General features: G+C 35.8%; 1 protein-coding gene across 3 annotated transcripts in view; it reads right to left on the bottom strand.

Annotated features, from left to right (window-relative positions):
- Dora (zinc finger SWIM domain-containing dorado) overlaps positions 1 to 22,496 on the bottom strand; it is a 729,579-nt gene that overhangs the window by 321,209 nt on the left and 385,874 nt on the right. For all 3 annotated transcript variants that reach the window (XM_090389614.1, XM_090389612.1, XM_090389613.1), the window contains exons 11-12: positions 16,425 to 16,751; positions 13,130 to 13,316 (exon numbers count right to left, since the gene is read on the bottom strand). In XM_090389614.1, the coding sequence (XP_090245740.1) occupies positions 13,130 to 13,316; positions 16,425 to 16,751 (514 nt within the window). The remainder of the gene's footprint in view (positions 1 to 13,129; positions 13,317 to 16,424; positions 16,752 to 22,496) is intronic.

Below are 22,496 nucleotides of genomic sequence, written 5' to 3'. Positions count from 1 at the left end.
GGTCCTCTGGACAACTTAGATTGCAACTTAATGATAAAATCTTCTGTAATGGTGCCTTTCCCTTGTGGGTAGTCTTAGCCTCTTGTTGTTTGGCATTACAAAACACAAAATGGGATGATCTGCCAGATTTCTTTTTGTTAGATTACTGTTTTAAATATTTTGATATAAACATTTGCTCACATCGTGTCAGTGAAATTATTCTTGTAGGGATGAAATCTTTTATTCCATACCCCTCCTTAAAATTTTGTCCTTTATATAAACTTTGGTTTTCCAATATATATGGTAAGGCTGTCCAAAATAAGAATGTTGCATATTTCAGGCTTAATGTCCAAGTTTGCAGATGACACAAAGGTTGGCAGCGTTGTTTACGACAGTAAAGACAGTATGCTACTCCAACTGGATCTAGATAAGTTGGGCAAATGAGCTGAGAAGTGGCAACTGAAGTTTAACATTGACAAATGCAAAGTACTGCATATAGGTAGCAATAACCCAAGAGAAACGTGGGAAGTGGAAAGTGAAAAAGACCTGAGTGTAATTGTGCAGCCAGATATGAAGTTCGCTGAGTAGTGCAGATGGGCTGCCAGGGCAGATCATGAAGTCTTGTCAATGGCATATGGGAATTTTGCTAGCAGGGATAAGGAGGTATTATCTCCTTATATAAGGCAATGGTCAGGCCACACCATGAGTACTGCATACAGGTCTGGACTGGAAGCCTAATTTTATGAAGGACGTAGAGTTGCTAGAATGAGTACAAAGAAGGGCAACAAGATTGGTGAGGGAAACAAAGGGGTGCTCTTACCAAGAAAGGCTTAAGTTCTGCAAATTGCAGCGCCTGGCGACTAGGCACATGCGAGGTGATCCGATTGAGGTATATAAGGCCTTGAATGAGTTGAGCAAGCTGAATGCTGATGGGATTCTTCCTCTTGCTCAGATTAAGAACCTGAGGAGGCATAGATTCAAATTGAGGAAAGACAGTTGTTGAATAGATGTGCGGAAATTTGTCTTTAGCCAGAGTTGATTGATAGAACAGACTTCCATATCTTGTTGTGGAAGTTGATAGCCTAAATAAATTTAAGGCTGAACTGGACAGGCATTTGGAACGAATGGAGGGGTGAAATGGTTTTTTTTTTTTTTGACTGATGCTGCATAAGCTTGCTTTCTTGCATCATATGCCTCTACTAATGCTAATATCGCAGTTGGCTTTCATCTAAATCCCAAGGTTCATTTTCTACCTACATCATAGCTCAAAACAATTGTAAAGCAGTTATTAATCAATCCAAACTAAATTTTTAATAGGCCAAGAGAAGAAAACTAGTTTCTTGTCCAAACATTATTTGAGCTTTCTGGTCTCTTGCCAAAGCTATTGGCCACAACTTTTGCCCATCTGTACTCTCACTTCTGTTAAAACCTGATGGTTCTATTGCCCCCTCAGCTAAACATAAAGCTGACTTACTAACACCCTACTTTTCTTCTAACTTGTAATGATGATCTAAACCACCTCCTACCATTCTCAGTACACTCCACTCAATGCCTCCTGTGGTCTTCCATCAAAAGGAATATCAGAAGAATTTTGAACAACCTTGATACCAAGAAATTCCCGATGATATTTCTCCACTTGTTCTCAAAATCTATGCTCCTGTTCTGTGTCTTCTTTTTACATTTTCTAATTCCACTGGTGTTTTTCTTTCTTAGAAATTTTCTCATATCCAACCAGTTTCTAAAAAGGATGACAAAAAAAAAAATAATAAAAATAAAATAACCCCAGTGGCTCACATCTGGTGAGTATGGGCTTGGCAAACCCAGGGTCCTGACCTAAATACCATCATTCTTCTCTTTCTACTTCTGACTCCTCTCTTTCTCTCTCTCTCTCTCTCTCAGGGTAATTCAGATTTTTTTTTTTTTTGGCTGGTGCAGCATAAGCTTCAGGCTTCCTTGCATCATATAGCTCAGGGGTGGCCAACGAGTCGATCGTGGCTTTAATTTCAGTTGATCACATCATGACGAATTTTAAATATATATAAAAAAGATTAGTCAAAATCTAAATGTTATTATAATTATGTGCCCCACTGCATATGCTTATTACAAATCCATTTAACCAAGTGACTACTCTTGTTGCCGTGCTGTTATTGCTGTTGTTATTTGGTTTTTAGGAGCATTAGCAACTAAGGCCATATTGCTCCGGGGATATGCGGTGGTCATTCCCTGACCTTTCCACATCTTCCATATTTGGTGGTCACAGGCTCGAACCCCAGTCTAATCGAGAAGTGTGTGCTATGCACTGCTGCTCCTGCCCACCTGGCTACGGAGGCGCCCTTGTTGCCGAGCAGCTGCTAGGCTGGTCTAGTGAAAATTTCATTTTTATTCATATGGTTTTCGATGATTCTGCCACTAGAGAAGAACTGCTGGGTATGGTTTTGTTAAAAGAAAGAACTAGAGGTCTTGATATATTTAATGCATTCAAAAATTTTATTGAAAAAATTAAATTACCACAATTTAAGCTCGTATCAATAACAACAGACGGAACTAAAGCAATGATGGGGCATCTTAACGAATTCATTGCATTGTTCCAAAAGGATGACGAATTTCCAGATTTCAGTTACCAGTGTATCATCCACCGTAGCTGAGTGGTCAAGAGTGGGAGTGCAGTAGCACATGCTCTTTGAGTAGACTGGGGTTCAAGCCCCTGACTGCTAAATACGGTTGATCTGCCAACCCATACTTGACCAGCGTGGCAAATTATGGTCCATTTCTCTCAGCATGAGCTGTTGAGGAGGGAGACTTCCATCCTGCAGTGGGTTGATAATGGCTGCAGTTTACTTTTTTTTTTTTTTTTTTTTTAACCATCCACCAACAAGTGTTAGCCATTAAAAGATTAAATACTAAAAGTGTTATGGACGTAGATTTCGAAATCGTGAATTCCATCAGAAGACAATCTCGTCAAAGGAGACATTTCAAAATGCAACGCAATGAAAATGAACCAGATCTGATATTACGCACAGATGTGAGATGGCTGAGTCAGAGTAAGTTTCGACAGAGATTTAGAAATTTGCTGAATGAAATTAAAGAAATTGTTGATCAAAGGGGAGATGATTATCAGCAGCCACAAGATATGGAGTAGTTGTGTGATCTGGCTTTTTTTTGTCAGATTTTACCAGTAAATTGAAGTAAATTGAAGGAAAAAAATAAAAATGTGGGTGACATGATTAGTATTTCTGCATATAAATATCAATTTTTGGCAAAGGCTAAGGATCTTAAAGAAAAAAAATTCTATCATTTTGTAAATATGCAAGATCATTTGCAAAAATATATTTTTTTTTATTATTATTAACCGTATGGTGCAAGGAAGCCTAAAGCTTATGCTGTACCAGCAAAAAAAATTTTTAATTACCCTGACACTGAGAGAGAGAGAGAGAGAGAAGTAGAAGGAAATCATCAAGAAACAGAATAATGATGATATCCATCCAGCTCAGGACCCTGGGTGTGCAAAGCTCATACTCACCAGACGTGAAATTCTGATTTTGAATTTAATAGTGAGAAATTTGCTTCTGAGATTGAGAAATTGTGGATGGTTTTGAAACAAGATTTGGTGATTTTAAAAGAATTGAAGACATTGTTCAATATATTTTTATCCATTTAATGTCGACTTTGATACGAAACAAATTGCTGAAAAAAAAAAAAAAAAAAAAATCGCTGAGATTTTTCACACGGAGAAAATATTAATTGAAAATGAAATTATTACCTTACGAAACAACATCTTCCTAAAAGCCAGATCATTAGAAAAAAACTTTTGGAAATATGTTTGCCGAGAGAAGTACCCAAATGTAAAAAAATGCAGTGAACTTTTAAATTCCTGTTTTGTATTCACAGAGATACTGTGTCTATGTGAATTGGCCTTTTCGTATTTGAAACAAAGAAAGAATCGCTATACTCTTACGGACTTGCATAGAGAAGATTCTTTACTGTTGGCCTTATCACAATATATCCCCGATTTTGAAAGCTTGGCAGATGACATGAAGACACAAACTTCACATAAATTAAAAAATGCATGACTTTAAAATAAGAATTTTGAATTGTATTTAATTTTAAAATTTATAAACAATTTTCTGTGTTGATTTAACTTTTTTAACCATGTGCAATGAAATTCTTGAGATGGTAGATCGCGGCACATTTTGAATAAAATAAGTAGATCCCATCACAAATTAAGTTAGTATTAGTAATGGCTGCATGGTGCAAGCAAGCCTATGGCTTATGCTGCACCAGCCAAAAAAAAATCAGAACAAAACAATGATAAAAACAAAAAATAAATAAATAATAATAATTAATAAAAAAAAAGGAAATTAAACCTATCATCCTATCCGCTTCCCTTACCCGAAAGTACTATCTAGATGACCCCATCTGGATTTCCCCAAACTGTCGGCCTCTACCACCCATGAAGGCAACTTATTCCAGTAATTTATAACTCGCTGGCTAAAATAAAACTTCCTGCAGTCCAATCTAAACATTTCCCCCCGTAACTTGGATTTATGTCCCCTAGTTCTAGCATCATTTATAATCTTGAAAATTTCGTCCTCGTTCATTTTACTGATGCCTCTCACAGCCTTAAACACCTCAATCAAATCTTCTCTAAGGTGTCTAGTTTCCAAACTCTGCAACCCACATATTCACAGTCTTTCTTCATAAGGACGCCCTTTTGCCGATCTCACCAGGCGAGTTACCCGTCTTTGCACCCTTTCAAGAAGCTCGATGTCTTTCTTTAGGTGTGGTATCCATACTTGAACACAGTATTCCAAGTGTGGTCTAACATAAGCCTTATATAATGGGATTATCACCTCCCTATCTCTACTTGCAAAAGTTCGATAGATCATCGATAGGACACCATGGGCCTTCCTTGCAACCTGTTTACAATGCTCAGAGAATTTCATGTCTGACCGTATCGTAACACCCAAGCCCATTTCCTCCAGTACTGGGTTTAGTTGAATTCCACCAAGTGAATAAGTTATTTTGGGATTACTGTTTCCCAGGTGTAATACCTTACACTTTGTTGGATTAAAGCATAGCTGCCATTTTTCTGACCATTCCTGAAGTCTATCTAGGTCTCTCTGAAGAAGCTCAGCTTGACAGTGATCATTAACTACTCTACCAATTTTAACATCATCTGCAAATTTAGACATCACGCCCTCTATCCCTTCATCAATGTCGTTTATGAAAATTAAAAACAACAGTGGTCCTAATACTGATCCTTGGGGAACCCCGCTTCTCACATCAACCCAATCTCAGGAATAGCCATTTATCACAACCCTCTGCCTCCTGCCCTGAAGCCATCCTTCTATCTATCTAAGGATTTTCCCAGTGATTCCAACCTGTTCCAGCTTATAAAGCAACCGCTCATGTGGGACTGAATCAAAAGATTTGCTGAAATCTAAATAAACAATGTCGAAATTATCTGAACGATATCTACCCAGTTAATAGAGGCAATGTAGTACATTAAGGCATCGTAATTTTCTTTTCTGAAATTAAAACCCATTCCTTTGCCTTTTACTTCTGCTACCTCTCTCTCTCTTCATCATCCACCGTAGGACTCTGTGATCACTTCCTGCTACTGGTTCCTCTACTGTCAGCCCTGTTATGTCTTCTGATTCATGTGTGATGATGAGGTCTAGGATATTCTTTTCTCTAGTACTTTCCCTGACATGTTGATACAAATAAGTTATCTAGTTGATTTAAAAATTTTGTTCCCCATGTCGAGTTTCCTTCCCATTTACTCCAATCAATTAGAGGCAAATTGAAATCACCCATAATAAGGCAGTGATGCTTACTTGCCCATTCCATTTGCATGTAGAGGCTTTTGTCATAATCTTCACAATCACCTGGTCTGTAGATTACTCCTACTCGCATTATACCTTTGTTTCCAACTATCTCAAACCATACAGACTCTATACTACCATGTGAGATGTCTGAATCTGGGAAAGCTATCGTCACACTCAAGCTGATTCTGATAAGAAGCATTACCCCACCACATCTTCTACCTACCCTATCCTTCCTAAATACATTATACAAGCCGTACTTAAACTCATCATCCCCAATTTCTGGGTGGCACCACATCTCTGTAAGCCCTATTATGTCCGCGTTACTTGTTTTAACCAGCAGTTCGAATTCGCTCATTTTATTGATGACACTTCTAACATTACTGTATAAACAATTAAGATTTACTGTTCTTGTATATTTAACAACCCTAACACAACCCTTGAAGTTTTTTAGGCTTTCTTCCCTGATATTAGCTACCCGCTAACGTGAAACGTTTCTGCCCCCAGAACATCTCGATAATACGTCCAGTTGGGGTAACAGATAAGAACTCTTAAGGTATGTGCAAGAGTTACTTTGACCAATATTATTAGATAAACGCATGTCAGTATTACCCACATCCCCCTAACTAGCAGTTTCCCTGAACCTTTAAGGTATCCTCAATAATACTGGCAAAAACTTTTGCACCACCTTTGTTTAAATGTATCCCATTTCCACAAAACAAATTCCTTCTACCTACAAGTGTGGGCCATGCTGATAGAAATTTCCCCCCTAAAGCTTTGCAGATTCCTTCAAGTCTTGAGTTAATCCACAAGGCTCTTAACATATAATCCCTCCTATTGTGTCTGGGCAGAATTGCAGACACCTAGACATTATGGCCTAGCTCGCGACATTTCCTCAGCATGGTCTTGTATTTTTCCAACAAATCGTCAGATTGTGTACCCCTGATATAGTTAATAATAATAATTGATATAGTTAAAAATAATGATATAGTTAAAAATAAAGTTGGCCACCCCTGATATAGTTAATAATAATAATAAAATCCTTCCCATCCAATTATTTTTCCATTGCACTTATTTCTACTCTTTCTCTTTCCAATGGAGAAATTAATCTAACCTATCTCGAAACCTTCCATCTGATGAATGGTCCCCAATATGGATTCGTCAGTGTCAATTCAAGGGTGTTATGTTACCAATCTATGAACAAATTCAATGGAAAAGTGGTGAAATTCAAGCAGTTTCTCTTGACATTTCCAAAGCTTTAGATTGTGTTTGGCATGCAGATCTTCTAAATAAGCTTCTATCTTATGGAATGCCAACTATTCTCTGTAATTGGGTATATGCAATTTTCTTTCTGAGTGCTCACTGCAGTTGATGGCAGATGGATTTCTGTCTTCTATGGCTTCTGGTGTTCACCAAGGTTCAATTTTTTCTCTAGAATGGACTGAAAATTCTAGACTGGAAATCTTGACTATAAATCCTATCCATAGTTTTATTGCTCGTGATAGCACACTGCATCCCACCTTACAGTTTGAGTAACCTTGCCCTGCACAAACAACTTCAACTTCTCAAATATCCACTACCAATTCCTTAAATGCTGATCAGGTAATTAAGCAATGGGGCAAAGATAATTTAAGTGATTTCAATCCTTCTAAAACTCAGTCCTGTGTTATATCTCACAAAAAGGATTCTTCTGCTCCTATGCTTATCTTTGGTAACACTCAAATTTCAAGACAAGAATGCATACCTATATATTAGGGATTAACATCATCATCATCAGCCATTTTCAATTCACTGCAGGATGAAGGCCTCTCCAGCAACTTTACAGTTCCCTCTGTTTTGTGCAATGGACATCCATTTACTGCCCACACACTCATGAATTTCATCTATCCATTTCCAACGTTGTCTTCCAGGTTTTCTTCTAGCTCCGCTTGGGTAATCATTCTGTTATTTTCTTAGTCCATCTGTCATCATGTCTTCGGCTGTGTCCTGCCAAAGACCATTTTAGTTCTGTAGTTTTGATAAGAATGTCCTTTACTCTAATGCATATTAGAATAAAGGACATTAAATGCCATTAAATAATGCAAGTGCACTAAGATATAGAATATCCTTTACTTGAGTTTATTGCCTAATCCACGTGTTTCTCTTCTCATCTAACAGTCTGATAACCAATATAATTTGTTCCATTCTTTGCTGTGTAGTTCTCAGCTTCTCTTTCATTCTTTTGGTGAATGGTCAAGATTCACTTCCATAAGTCGTGGTGGGGAGTATACATTGGTTCGTTATTTTACGTTTCAGACCGACTGGGATATGGCCTATATATCCTATATATCCATCCAAAATTTATTCTTCTCGACTTCCAGCCATTTATCATTATTACAGCTAATGACTTGTCCCAGATAAGTATATGACTCCACCTTTTCAATTACTGCTCCTTCAATCATTATTTCCCTTTCTGTGGCATACTTATTATTATTATTATTATTATTATTATCCATATGGTGCAAGGAAGCCTGAGGCTTATGCTGCACCAGCCAAAAGAAAATCCCGAGTTACCCTGAGAGCGAGAAAGAGACAGAAGTAGAAAGGAATCACCAAGAAAGAGAAGAATGATGATATCCAGCTCAGGACCCTGGGTGTGCCAAGCCCATACTCACCAGGTGTGAGCCCCTGGGTTGTTCATCATTACTTTTGTTTTAGCCATATTCATCTTTAGTCCAAAATCCTTACTAACTCTGCATAACTGATTAAGATTTTCCTCTAATTCTTTGGGATCGTGGCTTATGACAATGTCATCTGCAAATCGTAAATGGTTTAGGTACTCTCCATTCACATTGACTCCTTTCTGTGACCAGTCTAATCTTCTGAAAGATTCCGCAAGGGCAGCAGTAAACAACTTCGGAGATATTGTGTCTCCTTTTCGAACTCCTTTCTCAATTTTAAATTTGCTACTGTCTTTGTCTAGTCTAATAAAAGGAAGTAGCGGTCTCATATATTTTTTTCAAAATCATAATATATGGGGTATCTATGCCTTGTCTTTCCAGTGCCCGACACAATGCCTCATGCTGTATAGAGTCAAATGACTTTTCATAATCCACAAATGGTGTTTTATATTCATTTGCTTTCTCCATTAGCCATGATATTACGTGAAGGTGATCCATAATTGAGAATCTTGTCCTAAAGCCAGCTTGCTCTTTTGGTTGATTCTCATTAAGTATTCTTTCAAATCTGTTAGTAATGAACAACTTGTAGATGTGAAATAACAAGCTAATTGGTCTATAATTTCCAATTTCTGATTTATCTCCTTTCTTAAGCAGCCAAACTGTGATTGCATTATTCCACTCCTTAGGCATCACACCCTTTCTAATGCATTTTGTGAAGAGTCTTGCCAGTTTTTGTGTCATGTCTCTTCCTGTCATGTCTCTTGGTAAAACACCTCCCGCCATTCTTCCCAACACGCTCCATTCAATGCCTCCTGTGGTCTTCCGTCTAAAGGATGTCAGAATGATTTTGACGAATCTTGATGCTAAGAAAGCTCCAGGTCCCGATGGTATTTCTCCACTTGTTCTCAAAATCTGTGCTCCTGAACTTACTCCTATTCTTCGCCGCCTTTTTTCACTTTCTTATTCCAAAGGTGTTTTTCCTTCTACTTGGAAATTTGCCCATATCCAGCCAGTTCCTAAAAAGGGTGCCAAATCTCTCCCATCCAATTATTGTCCCATTGCAATTACTTCTACTCTTTCTAAAGTAATGGAGAAATCAATTAACCGCCAACTCTTAAACTACCTAGAAACCTTCCGTTTGATCAACGATTGCCAGTGTGGATTCCGTCAGTGTCGATCCACTGATGATATTCTGGCTTATGTTACCCATTTATGGACTAACTCAATGGAAAGGTTCGGTGAAACACAAGTAGTTGCTCTTGACATCTCAAAGGCTTTCAATCGTGTTTGGCATAAAGGTCTTCTAAACAAGCTTCCATCTTATGGTTTGCCAACTGTTTTTAGTAATTGGTTATACAGTTTTCTCTGTGATCGCTCACTGAGGGTGATGGTACATGGCTCTCTGTCTTCTAACTTCTCCACTAATGCCGGTGTCCCCCAAAGTTCAGTTCTTTCCCCTACTCTTTTCCTCTTATATATTAATCACCTTCTTCCATTGACTGGAAATCCTATCCATAATTTTGCCGATGATAGCACATTGCATTCCACTTTGCGTTTTGAGAAACCTTGCCCTGCTCAATCAGCTTCAACTTCTTGAAAATCTGCTACCAATTCCTTAAATGCCGATCTTCGGGTAATTCTCCAGTGGGGCAAAGACAACTTAGTTGATTTCAATCCTTCTAAAACTCAGTCTTGTCTTATATCTCGCAAAAAGGATTCTTCTGCTCCTATGCTTATCTTTAGTGACACTCTGATTTATAGGCAAAATGATAAATCTCTTTTGGGGATTACCGTGACTTCTAATCTCTCTTGACACAAGCACATTACAAATATTGCTTCCTCTGCATCTAAAAAAATTGGTTTTCTCTTTCGCTTTCGGCATTACTTTTCTTCCAAACAGCTGTTCGCTATGAACAAATCAAAAATCTGCCCTGCCTTGGAATACTGTTCTCCACATCTGGGGTGGTGCCCACAAACCTCTCTCAGGCTTCTTGATTCCATTCAGAAGAGGGCAGTCACGTTAATTAATGATTCATCTCTAACAGAGTCTCTCCACTCGCTGTCTCATAAACATACTGTTTGGCTTCTATAATTCTCGCTCTCTCTTTCAAAACAATCTGAACATGTGCTGCAACCAGCCAACATCCATTTACTGTCCAACTTCAAACTCGCAGAACCAATTTTTCATTTTCCTCGTTTATTCATTCAACTGCCGTTTTCTGGAACAACCTTCCTTCATATGTATTTCGTGAAAATCACAGTCTACAGAAGTTCAAGTCCAATGTCAACAAATATCTTCTTTTGTCTTCTCAACCTCCAATCCAAGCACGGTACAAAGTACTATAGGTTCTAATACCTCTCTTGTTTGGGGTTTACATAAAAAAAAAAGTTTCAGTATCATTTGTCTTTCTGTATTACTGCTCATACTGCTGATTTAAGTCTTTTGTTTTCCATTAATGCTTGTTATACTTTTCTTGTGTTAAATCTTATGTCCTCTCTGAGTCTCTAATGGCTTTGCATAACTCAGTATATTAAATTTTCTCCTTGTCAATGTTTATCTTGCTATTCATTTGTCGTCTTCAGTTCGCCATGACAAGTGTTTCTTGACTAATTTTTTCTTCTTTGGATTTTTTTTACCTATAGGTTTCTTGGGCTTTATCACTTTCAGAAAGAGTTTAGTATTCCTCGTCAGTATGTTGATCATGAACAGTCTGCAGAAGCTCAAACTTGTTCTTAAGTTCCAGTACATACTGCTTTTTCCCCTCTTCTGTTATCTTAAAGACCTTCGTATTATTTACTCGAGTCAATGGCGCCTCCGTAGCCAGGTAGGCAGGAGCAGCAGTGCGCAGCACACGCTTCTTGATTAGACTGGGGTTCGAGCCTGTGACCACCAAATACGGAGGATGCAGAAAGGTCAGGGAATGACCACCGCATAGCCCCAGAGCAATATGGCCTTAGTTGCTAATGCTCCTAAAAACCAAATAACAAACAAGTCTTTCACCAATTCCAGAATTTTGTATAGTTTCCTTTGTGCACTGTTTTGTCTCTTTCCAACTTTAGCATTGAAGTCCCCCATAATGATAGTGTAGTGGATTTTCTGCTCATCTAGACGACTCTCAATTTCGGTGTACATTTCTTCAAACTCTTCATCATCAAGGCTCGACGTTGGTGCATAAATCATTATAACCTTTAGCTTGCACCTCTTAGAAATCCTGAGTAGTAGTCTTGACACCCTTGGTGATGTACTTTTGAATTCAAAAAATGTTTTTTATATCTTTATGGACCAGAAAGCCAAATCCACCTACATTCTGTTCACTGTTTCCATTGGTGTATAGCAGATTTCTAGTTGATAAACTTATAAGTGATTCATTTCTTCTTCTTGTTTCAGCCAATCCAATGATATCCCAATTCGCATTTTCTAATTCCTTTTCCAGCTCTAATATCCTATCTTCACCGATGAGCGATTTTACATTGTAACAGGCCAAGTTCAGTTCCGTGCACAGCAGCCTGGTCATACCCAGAGATTCTTAGCCCCTCTGCTTCCACTCTGATCTTCTCGCTGCCGTAAGAGGAGGGGCGAAAGTTTCTGGGGGCTAAGGGCTATTTCGTGCTGTCATGTGCTGGAGGATTTGGCTTTTCCTCTTCACGCTTACCAGGCATCTTGAAAGAACTATTCTACACATTCGTTGCCACCTAAGTGATGTAACAGGGCTTACCATCGAGAAGGTGTGCATGAGCAGATTTTAGGTAGGCAGGCCAACTGTAACAGATATTGGATCCATCAGTGTTTTAGACTGAGTGTCTGATATCACACAGAATGCCTGTTCCCCTCTAAGCCCCTCTTAGGGATTACACTGACTTCTAAACTCCCTTGGCATAAGCATACAACAATTATTGTTTCCTCCGCATCTAAAAAACTCGGTTTTCGTTTTCACCCTTGGTGATACTTTTCTTCTAACCAGCTATTCACTCTGTATTAATCTGAAATCCATCCTATTATAAATTTTCAATTCAAGTAATGGCTTGTTTTTTGATTTTGATGTACCAACAGAAATATAATATCACACAATAGTAGTACTAGATTACAAAAATAAAAACAATTGCAACACATTTTAATATGTTGCAATTGGTTTATAACACTTTACCAAAAGCCTATAGTAAAGTGTAATAAATTCCTTTATTACCTGTTACCATAGATTATAGGCAGTATTGCAAGTATTATGATGATACCATGGTCTTTAAAAATGCATAATATACCTGGACAGCTTTTAATTAGCAGAAATCATGCACACTAGTATGCAATTAAAAACATAATGAAATAAATCTTTTTACAATGAGGATATCTTTCATGATGTTAGCATTCCGAAAGAAACTGAATAAAAATGCTATAATCCTCAATAGCTAAAATAGAGAATGTTTTCTCCTTTCAGACTGAATTTTCGAATTCTGGCCATTGCTATTCAAATGCATGATTTCAGCATGTATTTCAACCAGTGTGTGTGTGTGTGTGTGTGTGTGTGTGTGTGGGAGGGGAAAGTGTATATACATGTGTATTCATAAATTTCTGAAGAAAAAAAAAAAAAAAAAAAAAGAAGTATACAAATACATATTCAGCAGATTTTCAGTTATACTGAAAAAGAATGAATTAGCCACAGAAATGGTTACCTGACAAAACAAGGGCATCAAATATATAACTAGCAAGCATCAATGGCAAAAGTGCCTCTCCACGAGAACATAACTGCCCATCTCGTAGTTGCTCCGCTCTCTTACACACAACATCCAATTCCACCTCGGTTAGTGGTAGACGCTTTAATAAGACAACTAACTCTCCCTCTTGATTTGCTAGTTTCACCTATAAAATTATGTTTGTATATGTAATCAAACTGATAATGATTTTTGTAAATCACTTTAAATTACTTCTCAATTCACACCTGCTCATTTAAAAAAATCTCTTTACAACTTAACGTGTTTCTTATCTACCATTTATTTATTTGCTATAATGCTCAATACGTTCTATGTTGATATCAATTTTACCTCAATATGATACGTAAATGCAAAAATTGCTTTGCATTTTTTTCGTTAAATTAATTTTTTGCTTAATTTTTAATTGTGTTAAATTGATTTTTAATTATTGTTAATTATTTATTACTATAATGTAAGATTTTCAGTTTTTTTTTTTTTTTTTTTTTAAATTGTTTTATTTTTAATTTCTGGAGAGTATCATTCGGAAGTGTTCTACGTATCATATTGAGGTAAACTTCTCGTATTCTTTTACAAATATTTATACATTCTGAAAATTTTACCTGCAATCTCTCATCAATAAGTAATAAAAGGAGAATTGTTTAGAACTTCCTAGTTATAATACAGCTAATGACCTTAGAAAAACTGAAAGTTTTCATGACTGCTTATGAAGATGCATATGGTTAATGTAACAAGAAATAAAGGTTGTGGAGTATGAATGCTGCTTCTGGTAGAGATGTTGCAAATGTACAATATTTTTTTAATATGACATATAAATAGTGTGATGTGATTTCAGCATTCAAATTGATTTAAAAACTAAATATGTACTATTAAATACTAAATGTCTCACAAAATGAGTGATTTTATACATTGCAAATACTCAGTAACAATTACATAGTCTAGGAAATAAGTAAAAGAGAAAAAACACAGTAACAATGACATACAGTCTAAGAAATACGTAAAGCAGAAAGAAATTTGGTGATTGGAAATTACTAATGGAATATAACGCATAAATTTGGCACCTGGGTCAATTTTTAGGTGAATTTTTTAAGTATAGATAGCCTACTTTCCCTTCTACCCTGAGAGAAATTAAATAAACAATTAACAAAAAGTAGCTAAGACCATAGCATGTAGTCAGCATGCTTGTAATATAATTTATTTCCTCCAGAACGTTAACAACAATTGAAATACTATATATCACATTTCTATTGTGTTAATATAATAAACAAACAGTAATAATTCATTACTTATACAGCATGTTTCAATTAAAACACACCAGGGTTTATCTTTATCTCTTATTTTTAGGTTTAGGGTTTTGTTGTCTGGATGTTTTTTGTCATATGGAATTTTTGTGAGCTGAAATTTTTGAATTTGATGTTTAAATTGGACTAAGTATTACTGTGTAGATTTTATGATTTCTAAATTTAAATTTTTCCTAATCAACTGCTTTTTTTGCAATGGAAAGTCGTTCTGCACCCTGTGCTTAGTCTTAAAAACATCATCAGTGTGCTTCTGAAATGAACATTAGTGGATTTTATTTGAAGCAAATAACAAAGGAACACAACAATATGTGATAGTTGCTTTTTGATAGGCATGTTTAGGCATCGTAATAGTAAACAGATACCAAAAACAGCATTATGTTGTTTTGTTCTCTTTAAAAGTCATTATTTGTGTTTTATAGACTGTGACTGAAATCAGAAAAAGAAATAAGCAGCCATTAGCATTCAGAATATGCAAAACCATAGGACGAGTTGAATTATAAGAGAAGGATTCAATTTAGGCAGGTGGAAAAGTTACAGAGCATTGACTATATGTAAATTAATGCGTTTATGACAGTTCCATAAAAATGCAGTAAATATAGCATTTAGTCAACCAAGGAGTATTTGAAAAGTTTCTGCCTTTCCATAGAAATAATAATTACATAATATGGAAATAAATTAACTTTTATTCAGCTGAGTCACCTCTAAGGGCTATACACATCTGATGCAACGTTCCCTCGTCTTTTCTAAATCCCTTCCATATAACTCACTTTCTTGGTCCTATAACCACTCCTTAATCATATGAATGACATTATTTGTCCCAAATATATTGCCCTGTCAAGTTTTTTAGTGCAGCAAAGAGAAAGTATTTCAGGGCCATATCTTGAAAAGAGGACTGTCTCCATGGCTACCCAAGCCTTGTGACCATGAGTATTGTCACGAAGGAAAAGAATCCCTCTAGAGAGTTTCCTATGACATTTGGCTTTAACTGTTCGTGATATTTAAATGGCAAGGGAGAGTAACACTTAACCATAATGGATTTACACCTTGGAAAGTAATCAATGAATATCATTTCTAATACCATCACTTTGTCAGCTGATGACTCCCTTTGAAATTTCATATGACAAAGAGATCGATCATGATGCCACACCATGGACTGTTATTTGGTCTCTGGATTATGGTAATGAATCCAAGTATCAACCATGATTACCAAGTGTCTGACTAAACATATCTGAATCCTAGGAAAGTTTTTAAACTATTGTCTTTGTACAATTCACACTCACCTGGTATGCAATTAAATCCTTTTTTTATCCATTTTGCTGAAATTTTTTTATGGTAAATTCTTTGTGGAAAAAATGGACTCAATCATACTATATGTTTATTGACTGCTACATACTATAACCAAATCTGATTATTTTTGAAAATCAGGTCATGAACAGCATCAATATTTCTGTGGTTGACACATTCACAGGTTACCCAGATCAGATTGATCTTTAATCCTAAGGCCCTTTATAAATTCAGTAAAACAGTTCTTGATGTTTACTGTATAATGGGTAATCACTGTATAATGTCTCTTTCATATTTTAATGGATTTTCTTTCCCAGTACTTTCCAAAAAAGATATTTCACTACTGCTCAGCTCTCTTCTTGTATGGAATTACTAATTTAGTGGATAATCATTGCATAATTATGCCACATAAATAAAATAACATTGAAACTTAAATAAAATAATATTTTAAATGTTACCATAAACATTGTGTTATGTGCATATAAATTTTGTAATTTAATACTATTAGTTTATTTTATTTTCAAATAATGCAATATATGGTAAGCCAAAAACTTTTAAATAAAATATTTTAAAATTTTAAATAATATTTTATTTTAAAACTTTTAAACAAATATTCGTCTTGCAAACTAATCAAACATATTAAGACCCATAACTGCATTCTATTTAGTACTTACTTCTAAGGCTTTGGTGGAGGCAGGTGGCCTAGCCATTTCCAGACCAAACATTCCAACTCTAAATGCAAGGTGATGGTACTGAAGATTTTCCCCAAGAACAGAACATAGAAATGCTGCTTTAGCTAAGGTGGCTGATGCAAGAAGGCTAATTTGATGACAAACTGGATTAAAGCGCCGCCCTCGTTTACCTTTAGTTGGCGGAGGTGGCACTTCAACTATTAAATTTGGGGGATTGGCTAACAATTCTTCAGCTAAACGGACAGCTAATTTGCAAGCTTCCTGGGTGTGCCCATGTGCATGAAGGGCTTCGGCACGAGCAAATAATATCTGTAATCAATACATTTTGTCAAATATCCAAATACACATTCAATAAATTCATTATTTGATGTTAGATAAAATATATAATTATTTGTAAAATCATTTAAAAGTTTATATATGCCATTTAAATTAAAGATCACTAAAGAAGAAGCCACAAAAGCTAGAAAAATCACACATACACACAAAGTTGTCAGCCTCTGAAAATAATTTTTTTTGTGGGCATCATGGAAAAAAACTTTGGGTAGCCAAATTTTTTCAGGTACATTTGTATTAATATCTAGATAGCTCAAAAGGACATTAAGTGATATAAATCTAAAAACTATTAAATAAAAAATGTGATATAGAGGCAGCATGGATTTTTCCACATGCCCGATTAAAGCAGTGAGTACTTCCTAAAATGGATATGTCACTACTGCAGAAAGCCTAAAAAGTAAGGCAAAATAGTGGGAGATCAGACTCACTCACTCATGTGCACTGCACACTCCATTATGTCAGTGTATGCTCACAGTTAAATAGTCTGCCACAGTAAGTATATATCATTTTGTTGCTTTTTTTATCAGGTAAAAGAACACTTCTGGTCCTTTCATAAATGAGTCATAATGAAATATTCATATTTAAAATAAATATATAGGTTGTTGCCCTGTATTGTCATTTTAAATATTATTTGACAAAAAATTAAAGGTGAAAGAGGGAAAGTGGTTACAAATCACGGGTTTCCAATCTGAAGCATTGGAATATGGTGCTACTCGCTTGGCATATCAATGATAAAAGATGCCTTGACATTGTATAAAAACATTATAGGAATCCTGTTGTCTCAAAATTTTAATAGACATGTTGGACAGACAACTTATGTGATCAAGACCCGCTAATATTCGTAAAAGCATCTGTCCAATTTTATGAATATTAGCGAGTCTCAATCACATAAGTTGTCTGTCCAACATGAAAAAAGATGCCTATGATGTTGCATTTGATACAAAAAAGATGGACAGATATTTACAGAGTAGAGAGATGCAAGATTACAGAAAGACAAATAGTGAATGAAACTGAACTATTCTGTTTTATTGAATTTGTGCAGAAATAATGTTTCAGTGTTTCAATACAACAGTAGCAATTAGGGCTTACAATACTGGTCAAAATCTTAATACCGGTATTCCAAAAACAAACGGTTTTCTCAATTAATTCTGATGACAGTTAGGTGCAATAAAGTAAGGAAAAAACAAATACTGTAATTACTTGAATTCAAGTTTTAAATAAACATTTATTGCGATAATAAATATTCTGAAAAAAATCATTAAAAATACAGTTCTAAAAACAAAAAAATACATATTGTTACTGCAAAGTTTAGTTATGTTTAAGCATCCACACTACCTATCCGAATAAAGTGAGCTCTTAAGAAACATGAGCAATCAATAGTATAATCGTTTAAAATGGATCTAATTTTGGTACATATTTGATTAGCGGCAGAAAACACCCCTTCGAATTCTATCCTGGTACTATTGTACTGAGATAATCACAGACAATCTCAGTCCATATTTTCTAGGCTTTGAACTTTTTTAGCAAAAATAGTTAAAAGTATTTCATTAATTTCCAACTCAAGTTCATCTTTTAAAATCTCATAGGAGTTTAGGCAATTTCTTATTTTGGAAAGAATTTGCGGAACACTGATGTTTTGTTCCATGTTGGTCTTCCAAGGTTGCATTCCGTTCATCATTTTCTGAAGGAGAAAGACGTTTTATTCAGCGAATTATAATTTTCTCTATAGTATCTTTACTGAGTCTGAGAGAGAGCAAAGAGTGGGGATAAGGAATAAAGAGAGCAAAGAGTGCAGTTAAGGAATTCTTCACATATATAATTGCGTGGGATAGTATTAGATACCCCAACTGATGTTGCAGATGAACTCGACAGTTACTTTGCATCGATATTTACAGAAGAAAAACCCTTCAACGTCAATGAGAAATTATGGGAGCGAGTTGAAAAATGTAATTAATGATGTTGAAATTTCACATGTTGATTTAATGAGAAAACTTTTGCGCCTACAGGCGAGTAAGGCTCCTGTGGTTGATGGCATATACCCTATAATCTTAAAAGAGGCGGCAAGTGAGTGCATTGAACCATTAAGGCTAGTTGTGAGAGCATCACTGGACTCAGGAGAGATTCCATTGGATTGGTGTAAATTGGAACATAAAGGCGGTTCTAGGAGTGTAACGGGACATTACCGACTGGCCAGTCTAAATTCAGTAGTAGGGAAAATCATGGAGGCAATGATCAAGGGTGGAATTTAGGATCATTTAGATGGAAATGGAATTCTGTAGGATACACAGTGTGGTTTTGTAAAGGGAAAATAATGTTAAACAAATCTGGTTAGCCATTTTGACAGGTCACTCGTGAGCTGGATTTAGAGAACAATTTCGACATTGTTTATTTAGATATCAGCAAAGCATTCGACTCAGTCCCACAAGAGCGGTTACTTTATAAGTTGGAGCAGGCTGGAATCATAGAGAAATCCCTTAGATGGATAGCACAATGGCTTGAGGGCACCAGGCAGGAGGTTGTGATAAATGGTTATTCCTCAGATTGGGTTAATGTAAGAAGCCGGGTTCCCCAAGGATCATTATTGGGACCACTGTTGTTTTTGATTATCTTAAATGACATCTATGAAGGGATAGGGTGTGATGTCTAAACTTGCAGATGATGTAAAGGTCAGTAGAGTAGTTAATGATGATTGCCGCCAAGCAGAGCTTCTTCAGAGTGACATAGGCAGATTTCCGGGATGGTCAGAAAAGTGGCAGTTATATGCTTTAATTCAAAAAAATGCAAGGTCTTACACCTGGGAAACAGCAACCTGAAAATAACTTATACACTTGGTAGAGTTGAACTAAAGTCGGTAGTGGAGGGACGGGACTTGGGAGTTATAATACGGTCAGACATGAAGTTGTCCAAGAATTTTGGACAGGTTGCAATGTTGCATGGTGTCCTATCGATGATTTATCGATCATTTGCTAGTAGAGATAAGTATGTCATGATCACATAAAGGTGATTTTATAACCTTTATGTGATTAAATTATAAACATTTTTTTTTAAAAATTAGTACCGAAAAACCGGTTTTTGAATACTGGAAAAAAATGACCGGGATTCCGGTATTGTAAGCCATAGTAGTAATGCATGCGAGTATGTTTTTTTTTTTTTTTTTTTTTTTAATATGTGAAACTTTACCACTGTTGACTACATCAAAATATTAATTCTATATAAGTTCATTAAAATAATGGTTCCATTCACTACTTTTCTTTCTAATATTGCTTCAGGAAACATATTGCTCTTACACTATCAAAGTATCAAATCAGTGGTATCTCGCAAAATGATATATACTTGCTTTGGTGGATATGTTTAATTGTATTCGTCCTGGACACAAATCAAAAAAGAAACAAAATGATATATACTCATTTTGGTGGATTTGTTTAATTGTATACACTCTGACACACTGGAGTGTGCAATGCATATTACTGCATTTGATCTCCCACAATTTTCATTTTATATTTTTTTATTATATACAGTATTCTATATATATATTCCCATTCTTTAAACAACTGAAAACTTCACAGTATTATATATTTAAGAATTTATGGGTATATCCAATTTTATGCTCATCTATTACATTACATTACAGAAAGCATGGCATTGTTAACTGACATAATTAGAAATGGCTTGTATCAAAATCTCTAGCTTCATTTTTCTGTTTACACTAAAGTTCGCAACAATTCTAAAACAGTTATTATTCGATCCATAGTAAATTTTGAATAAGCTTTCTTCTTGTCCAAATGATAGCTGAACATTCTCATCTCTTGTCAAAAGCTAATGGGCACAATTTCCATCTATACTCCTGCCCCTGTAACAATGATACTATTGCATCCTCAGCTAAAGATAACATGAATTTATTGGCATCCTACTCCTCTAACTCTTGTATCACTGATCTTGATAAACCACATTTTACCATACCAATACAGTCCACAAAATTTATCCTGTTGTCTGCCAGACATTACAATTCTGAACAATCTTGATAGCAAGAAAGCTCCAGTGGAGTAATCTCAGGAACACAAATTTTGAGAACAAGTGGAGAAATTCCTGATGGAATTTCTCCACTTGTTCTTAAAACCTGTGCTTCTCTGAGATTGCTCCTGTTCTGTGTCACCACTGGTGTTTTCCTTCTGCTTATAAATTTGCTCATATCAAGCCAGTTCCTAAAAAAGGTGGACTAATCCTTCCTGCTCAATTACTGCCATATTGCACTTAGCATTAGTAGAGGCATATGATGGAAAAAAGCATATGATAGAAAAAAGCTTATATTGATAGCATCAGCCAAAAAAAACCCCTTCCCATTTCACCTATCCATTCACTCCAAATGTTTGTCTAGTTCTGCCTTGAACTTATTTAGGTTGCTGACCTCTGTTACAACAGATGGAAGTTTGTTCCAACTATCAACCACCCACTGGCTAAAGGGGATTTTCTGCACATCTATTCTACAATTGTCATTCTCAATTTGAATTTATGTCCCCTCAGGTGAGCAATCTGAGCAAGAGGAAGAATCCCATTAGCATTGAGCTTGCTCAATCCATTCACGACCTTATACACCTCAATTAGATCACCGTGCAGGTGCCTAGTCTCCAGAAGCTGCAATTTACACAACTTTAGCCTTTCTTGGTAACACCAACCCTTTGTATCACTCAACAATCTCACTGCCCTTCTCTGTACGTGTTCCAGCAGCTCTACATCTTTCCTAAAATGAGACCTCCAGACCTGTATACAATACTTAAAGTGTAGCCTGACCATTGCCTTATACAAGGGGCAATAACCCCCTTATCCCTGCTAGCAAAATTCCTGTATATCATTGACAAGACACCATGAGCTACTCTCACAGCCTTTTTGCACTGCTCAGAAAACTTCATATCTGACTGCACAATTAAATCCAAATCCTTTTCATTCTCCACTACCTTGAATGTAGTACTATCTTGTTGATACATTACTTTGGGATTACTGCTACCCATATGCAGTACTTTACATTTGTCAATGTTAAACTTCAGTTGCCACCAGGCACGTGCCGTGAGTAAATACTCAGAGTAGGCATTTATAAAGTAATTTGTAAGCAAAAGGCCTTGTTGCTATAAAACATTATGTAAAAATATTTTAAACAAAAAATATTTACTCACAGTTTTATTTGTAGATGAACTCCATTCTTCTCTCTTTGCTAGTACTAAAAATATTGGTCACTTTTTTCAGAGAAATTGTAAGTTGGACTTTGCTTCATTTTTCATTCTATTTCTGGTGAAGCTTTTGATTCTTTTTAAAGCTGAAAATGACCTCTCAACAGAAAATGATGTAGCTGAAATTGTTAAAATCAATTGCAGCAGCTTCACTGCTTCAGGGAACGTTTGTTTGAGTCCATTTCGAAACACGAAAGTAAGCAAATCTTGAATTGATTTATCTCGGAAACACTTGTGCATTATAAATTCCAGCTAATTCAGTTTTGAGTCTTATGACATCGAAGATGTCACCATAATTATTTTCTAAACTTTCTAATGCATTCTTATCAATTTGACTAACTAGGATTTGAAACTTTTTACTATCGACTAATGAAATAAATTGTAAATTTTTAAACTCACTGTATCTTGCTTCCATATGCTTCAAGATATCATTCAATACTTTCTTTCTCTTTCTTCTTTAACTGGACATTTTGATTCAATCAAGTTATTTTCTTTGCAA

This window comes from Mastigoproctus giganteus, chromosome 2 (genome assembly GCF_048544385.1).
Source record: "Mastigoproctus giganteus isolate SK-2022 chromosome 2, ASM4854438v1, whole genome shotgun sequence".
NCBI lineage: Eukaryota > Metazoa > Arthropoda > Arachnida > Uropygi > Thelyphonidae > Mastigoproctus > Mastigoproctus giganteus.
This window is presented reverse-complemented; position numbering and strand designations above follow the sequence as displayed.